The 7,464-nt window shown below is 40.2% G+C and overlaps 1 protein-coding gene across 2 annotated transcripts in view; it reads right to left on the reverse strand.

The window, feature by feature from the left end:
- The window catches only part of TBP (TATA box binding protein), an 8,091-nt gene extending 1,933 nt beyond the window's left edge, over positions 1–6,158 (reverse strand). Inside the window, exons 1-5 of one of the 2 annotated variants that reach the window (XM_010295076.1) lie at positions 5,914–6,158; positions 4,930–5,261; positions 3,478–3,565; positions 1,345–1,436; positions 2–139 (exon numbers count right to left, since the gene is read on the reverse strand). In XM_010295076.1, the coding sequence (XP_010293378.1) occupies positions 2–139; positions 1,345–1,436; positions 3,478–3,565; positions 4,930–5,261; positions 5,914–5,967 (704 nt within the window). In that variant the 5' untranslated portion in view covers positions 5,968–6,158. The remainder of the gene's footprint in view (position 1; positions 140–1,344; positions 1,437–3,477; positions 3,566–4,929; positions 5,262–5,913) is intronic. The other variant, XM_010295077.1, reaches the window with a different exon arrangement.
- Positions 6,159–7,464: the final 1,306 nt, after the last annotated feature.

Here is a 7,464-nt window from a genome sequence, read left to right on the forward strand (position 1 = left end):
TCCTTCTAATCTGATGGGAAATTTCACATCACAGCTGCCCACCATGTTCTGAATTTTAAAATCCAAAAATTTTGCAGGAAAACCCAGTTTCTGAACAACTCTTGCATACTTCCTTGCTGCCAGTCTAGATTGCTCCTCACTGGAGTAAGAACAAGATATCCACATTATTTCCTCAGTTAAGTATTACTTGTAGCAAATAGCATTAAACCACAAAACTGTCGCTGGGAAAAAAAGTCTATGTTGAGGGGGAGGGGAAGGACACATGCAAAATTTTTACAACCAAGATTAACAACTAGCACTGGTTTGCATGCTAGTTTTGGTACTAGGATCCCAAACACCATTAATGGTGTACTCACTGCTCATAAGGCAGAAAACAGTAAATTCACGTATTTCACACTCTTGAAATACTGACCCAAGTCCCTCTAATGGGATGTGAAAACTGTTTCTTAAGTTTTCAGCGTATAACAACTTTGAACTACTACTGCTAGAAAACACATACTTCTGTAAAAATCTCTAAACTGCCAAAATCCTTTGCTTGATTCAGCCCAGGTATTCAAACCTGGGTTTAACACAACTACACGGCTTTACCCACTGCTGCAGAACTCTGCTTGAGTTCTGTAAACAGCTGATGATCTGGTTGCTCCTAATGCAGAATAAGACAACTTGAACTTCAAGCGTCACCAGGCAGAGAAATCATTTTCCTGTACAGCTCTATTCATTCATCCCTGCTCACTAGCATACTCCTGCTGGACTCCTAACAGACGACTTCAGGGCAGAACTTCCCTCCTGCCCACTGGAGTGAAGCCTATGTTTAGTTTTTAATTCTTACGCTTCAATGATCATGTTAAGAACAGATCAGACTACAGAGACCAGAGACTTGGCAATCTTGGCCTGTGATGAATGAAACTATTCAGATATAGAATCACTCCTCCTCTGCCACCACCCCTACAGTTTAAGCAGTTTGAGTGCACAGTCATTGAAATTTTTGAATTATTAGAAAAAAGGCAGATAACTTAAAAGCCAAGAAAGTGAATATAATAACCTCTGCAAACCAGTTTGTCAGACAGCATGAAGCAGCTTCATAAAGAGAACTACCATTTCCCCTTTCGTAGGGAAGTCCTTTCAGTCATGGAAAACATTTTATGAAGAAACCTTTATTAGTCTATTTGAAAACTGGGAAGCAAGCTTAGTTGTGCCGTTGTATATATACAAATATATACATATCCTGTTTATGTATATACACAAACTTGTATATATACAAATACTGTATACAAAGCATACAAAGCATTATGGTACAAGAGAAAAGACAGCCTGAATTAGTTTGCTTGTAATGCCTAAACATACCTTTTCGCTCCTGTGCACACCATTTTTCCAGAGCTGAATATAAGTGCAGTAGTACGTGGTTCTCTTATTCTCATAATAACAGCAGCAAAACGCTGAAATGTGAGCATTGGGACTATTAGTGATACATTGCTGTAAACATTACATTAAAACCAAGTTTGCATAATCTAAGTCGCAATTTAAACTATATTGCAAAGAAATACTAATATGATTTAAGCATTTGAGTGATCCATAAGTAACTTCAAACACACACACTGAGAAACAGAGTCAGGCAGGAAGGATATTTACCATTGCAATGCTATTTTACTAAGCTCATCTCTCATTACTGTATATGCAACATATAAACAATGCTAACATTTGCAACAGAGCAATAGAGACAATCTTAAAAATAATTTTAAAAGTTCCCCCACCTCTTGAAAATTTGATGTTATAAGCAGGATAAAAGACTATCTATCTACAGATATATTATGATCTGCTTCATCTTAAAAAAACTGGACACTGGTTTTTAAAAAACTGTTACAATACCATCAAACAGAACAGCTGAGATCAAAGTTCTGTGTAAACAGAACTCACCTCACCCACCACAGTAGAAGACAGCAGCCTGGTTAGCTCTAGCTTTTCATTCCAAGTACTGTAACATCTCTGCCTCCATTTCAAAATACTCTTAAACTCTCTGAAGCAAGAGATCCTGGAAACTGATGTGGGTGGGTGCGCGTGCACACACACACACAAACCCCTGTTTGCCTGTTATATTTAACTTGGACCAGCTCACCATCCAGTCCCATAAACTGTTCTGACACAACCAAGGCAGTAGCGTGGGTTACCTAACAGCCCATTTGTCAAACGATGGCTTAAATAATACAGCCAAACAGCATCGTTCGTTGATAGATGAATGTACTGACTAAAAGTCAGGAGCATGTTGCATAACCCTTCTTTCTCTCCACTGCAGAAAACAGCTTTTCGTATTGATTATTCTAGCCTCAAGTTTTACACAGCCACCTACCCCTACCTTAAGGGTTACCATAGCATGCTTAAATTTTTGCTGCACTAATAACTTACTCACATGCACTCACTTATGTAACAGCATCACTGATATAAACTTACAGGAACAGTTATCACATATGCCTGCATGCGTACTTTAATAGAAAGAGCAGAGTTAAGGAAACCTGTAGCAAAATCCCAAATACTAAAACAAAACGAAAAAACCCACACCCCAGGAAAACTGAAGCCTTGCCAAGGCAAGTCAATTCAGTTACACAACATCTAAAATTCTATTAGAAATTGTGTCCAACTACTGTGGTTGCAAAGATAACATTTCAAGAGGAGCCACCCAAATGAAAAATGAAGTGCCATAATTTTCTTGACTCAACATTCCAGGCCCTCTGCTGCTGTTCAAAGTTTTCTGAGCTAAAAAAAATGCCATGGTTTAACAAACTTCTATTTAGAAGCAGCTGGCAACTTAGAAGTCGACCAAAAAAAAAAAAAAAAAATCAATTTCATTTTGTTGTTCCACCAAACCTCGCCATCAGGAGCAAGGAGATGGCGGGAGTACCGGGGGACAACATGCAGGAATGGAGCTCAGAGAGGAAGCAAGACTGTAAAAACCCAGTGAATACGCTGCAACCACAAGAATTCCAGGGGACCAGTCAGGTGGAGGAAGCCACGGCGTACACAGAACAACCGTGGCTCTGGCAGGAGCCCAGGAGCAGAATTCTTCCTTCCTTTCTCCTTGTTGGCAGACAGGGAACAAGACTTCAGCATCAGATATTTCACAGCAATATGAAAAAGGAACTTTCTGAGAACAATGAACAAACATGCCCATGTGAGCAGTAGCAGAGGCCAGCTCTACAACAAAAAACTTGGCCAGTGTTTAAGAACTTAACCAACATTGTTGGTTCTTACTAAATATGCTGTGTTCTTTCTAAACCTACCAAATTACAACCTGGTGTAAAACACAGCTACATGAGTATAAAAATGCTTTTTACTAGTTTGACAGAATGTTCTAAGCTTAATAAAGATTTCTTTTTTAACTACAGTATAAAACTGCATCTACAGTAGGAAGGTTTTTCAATTTATTTCAGCAAACTATACCCACAACCTGTGCCTTAGGATGAACTCTTAATACCTTTCTCTTACCTTGGGATTATATTCAGCATTTCGGGCACGAAGCGCAATAGTTTTTAGGTCAAGTTTGCAACCAAGATTCACCGTGGACACGATATTCCTGAAGATAGTTCAGAAAAATACATTAAAAAGACAATGAAGAATTCATGCACCTTCCTCATTTTTAAGCATGCTTGATTAATTTTATTTGGGGGTTTTTGTGCTTTTCTTTTAAATTTGTTTATCCAAGTGAGTTTGAATGACATCTTTCCTATTGACAGGAGCACTGAGCAGTGTTTTAGCTCAGGAACCTCCTTTTGTAGGGCAGTAGCTCCTAAGGCATTATTGCCAATTCCTCTGTATCTGCCAGCCATTATGAAAAACATCTCATGAGAAGGATCTTTATTTCAGTGTGGCAGGAAAAATTCTGGATGCTGAGAGCCCCCACTGCAATCAGGGAAGCTGCTAGAAACAGAAGAAAATGAGGTAGCAATAGTACCATCTGAAATTCTCCTTGGTATGCCCTTCAAGGAGGAAGAAGAGGTGCATGACTAAGTGGGAATGACCCAGGAAGCAAACCCATTGCCAGGTGACAGGAAAGCAGGTCTCTAGGAAGTTTAAGAGAAGTTCCTAGATGTAAGTTTCCTTGGAAACTTGTGTACTGGGAAAACCCTGAAATCTAAAGTTCCTCAATGGGAGAAAAAAAAAGAAATATGAGGAACTACTCTTCCAGTGCAAAACTCACGTTATCAACTGTTTCTCTTTGGGCCTTCTGTAAATTGCTGTAAAAGTCTCTTTAAAACTAAAGTTCCGTGAAAATACTTTCATACCTAAACCTAAAACTAGTTCGAGGGTTCTTTTTCCCTTATCACAAACTCAGCTGTAGCCATGAACTAGAAAAGGGAACACGGAATATTAAGCACAACTCAGGTCTAGCAACTAGTTTCTTCACCTCTACCCTTTTAATTCCCTTTCAGCTGTGACAGTTCCCATATTCTCCTTTAACATCTCACTAACAAAATTCTATGCACAGTGAAGTGGAGCTATTTGCTTGTCTGTGAACAGGTCACAAGTATCCAATAAATTACTAATGAGAATATGTTTCCAGGTATACGTACTTTGAAATTCCAGATTATCAACCCAGCCTACTTTAGGAGTTCATCATGCTGTAGCTATAAAGTGCATAGAGTTAAAAGTTACAGTGGTGCTAAATGAAGACATATATAACATCCTCCACTGGCGTGCTTAAAAGATGTATGGTTGACAAATCGCTAAGAAAGTGTTAATATTACCAAGTGGTTTAGTAAAGAAGCTAAGCTAAAAATAAAAGCAAAAATTACTCATCTCACTAGAGGAAACCCATAAACTCTCACAGCTTCCCTTCCAACCAAAATGCAGTACCCAGTTCATGATGTGGCTTTGGTCCTGAGTCTTTAAAGGGCTATCTGAGAAAGGACATGCTGCACTAACACACTGGGGACTCACTGTAGCTGTGGCACTATCCCAGAGCTCTCAGACGCCGGTGTTGCAGGAGTTATGGGAGTCATCGGAGTCATTGGAGAGGGGTACAGAGGTGTGGTTCCCGGTAAAGGGGCTGTGGTAAGAGTCTGCGAGTGGAAGAGCTGGGGAGTTTGACCAGATGTTCCCTGTGTCGCTTGCTGTGATGTAGATTGCTGCGCTGCTTGCTGCTGCTGCTGCTGCCGCTGCTGTTCCTCTAGGATGGACAGACTGTTGGTGCTCTGGACAGGCTGTGGTGTCAGTCCTGTGCCATACGGCATCATCGGGCTAAAAATTGGAATTCCTGGAGTCATTGCACCCTACAGAAGAAAGCATGAAAGAGAAACCACAGATGCTGATGACTCCGTTTTGGTTTTAAGAGAAAAAGCTTGCAGGAGGAGTCTATAAAAATAAATTAACATAAGTTGGTCATATAAAACCTAAGGCATATAGTAGTAACTCACTAAAAACAGAAAGCCCTTGGAAATGCCGTTCTTCCACAGAATAAAATATTACCTCTAGGGATCTGTCAGTTCTAGCATTGTTCATCTCCAGACAGCGATGCCGCTATGTTTCTCACAGTACCTTGCAAGCATGTCTCAACTTTGACCCACAATTTAACTTGCAATTGTTTGAACAAAGGCCTTGCCCATTGTACCAAATGCATTCATAGCACAGTGACAGTCCATTCTGTGTAAGTTAATCTAGAGGGCAACCACCAAAATTAAACTAGTATTTCCAACTTGTCAGTCATGTTTCAACTTAAAGGAACCCCACATCTCTGCATGTTTCTTATACCTCTGGATATGCAAATTGGTGTGTTTAAAATTCTTCTTTATACTAGTATTACTCAATACCTAGCAGAATTTTTCAGGTCTGCAAACAAAAAACCTGAAGTTACATACAAGAAACAGAAAACACTTTCACAAAGAAATTCAGATCAACATTGCATATTAAAGAAATGGTTTTTACCTGAGGAGAGGCTAAGCCTTGAGCGTAGGGTGGCAAACTGTTGTTCTGATCCATGATTCCAGTTATTTCTTTGGTGAGGCCAGAAGTATTTCCTTCAATTAATTTAAATTAATTTCAAAACATAGAGGGGTTTAACCCTTTAAAACATTCCAGCAAGGTAGCTTTTTAAGCCAAGCTGAAAGTGCTAGAAAAACATCAGCTCCAGAGAAATGTGTGTTATGAGTCTAAAATACTAATCAAAGCCTGAAAAAGAGAAAAAGTAGTACCTTGAGAATATTACCTAAACACAAAATCAAAAGCAAATCTATCAGCTGCTGAGGTAGGTAAGAGACACCCACATACAAATATAAGAACATTCACACACGCGTGCACATGCACAATCCATAAAAATAACCTTTTTTGAGCACACTCTATAGAACCTATGCAGCATGCTTCTGTTGAAGCCCCTGGCAGGTAACCTGACTCACATGAGCAGGCGTCTGCCTAACCGAACCCTCCTGCAGAAACAACTCAAGCCGTTAATGCTCACTCTACTCCAAGCTTTGCTGTAGCTTGAAAAGCACTGGTTTGGTTTTTTTTCTTAGAATTGAATTCCACTGGCTGCTAACTGACAGGCTTACCGCCACATTGCTTCTAAGTTTCTTCCTGGCAATTTTAAGGCTTAGGCTTCCAAAAATATTCTTTTTCTTCTATGAAAAAGCATCACTGGTCAAATCAGAACTAGAAAATCCACTTCCATAAAAAGAAGCACTAACACATTTCAAACAACAATCACATGCGCTTTACGAGAAAAAAAAAATACTTGAAAGCCAATTTCAGGTATACAAGTGAAATGCAGGCATGATTTATTTTATTTTACCTATACCTCCACTGCTGTATTGTGGAAATAAACAATGTAAGTGGAGAATTTAAACATTACACCTTGATATCAAATATTTTTCCATTAATTTATAGTTTTCTTAACACCTATTGCCCAGAAATAACTCAAGGTCAATTTTAGGCCAGAGAAAGACCACTTCAGAATTTGAAGAAAGCCTATTCTGCCTTTTTTTTTTTTTAAGGTATGAGAGCTCAGAATTACATTAATATTTATACTACAGCTGAAAAGGCTTGCTTTTTTCCGCTGTGGCCATAAGAGAGTATTATCTTTACCCTCACCGAAGGCATCAAACAGGGCATCCAAATTTTACAACTTGGAGATGGGGGTAAATCAGAAGCCTGAACACCACCCCACAAGAAACAAAGTCAACTCCTCGACAGCCCAGCTGTTTAGCACGAAGTCCAGGCACCAGGCATGCCCGAACCCGCAGCTAGGCCACCACCTACGCAGAGGTCCATCTTGTAACCATCTAACTGCGGCTTGCTCGCATCTCCGCTACAAACGCCGGGGAACGTTCTTGTTGAGGCACCAGCGTCCAGAGGCAAGAGACGCTCCGGAGAGGGCCCCGGCCCACCCCCGAGCCCCCTTTCAGGATCTCTCTCCTCACACCCAGCAGCGCTGCGAAAGAGGCCGTTCCAGCATGAGGCGACCCCTCCTGCTTCTCCGCGCCG

This window comes from Phaethon lepturus, unplaced genomic scaffold, assembly GCF_000687285.1.
Source record: "Phaethon lepturus isolate BGI_N335 unplaced genomic scaffold, ASM68728v1 scaffold54019, whole genome shotgun sequence".
NCBI lineage: Eukaryota > Metazoa > Chordata > Aves > Phaethontiformes > Phaethontidae > Phaethon > Phaethon lepturus.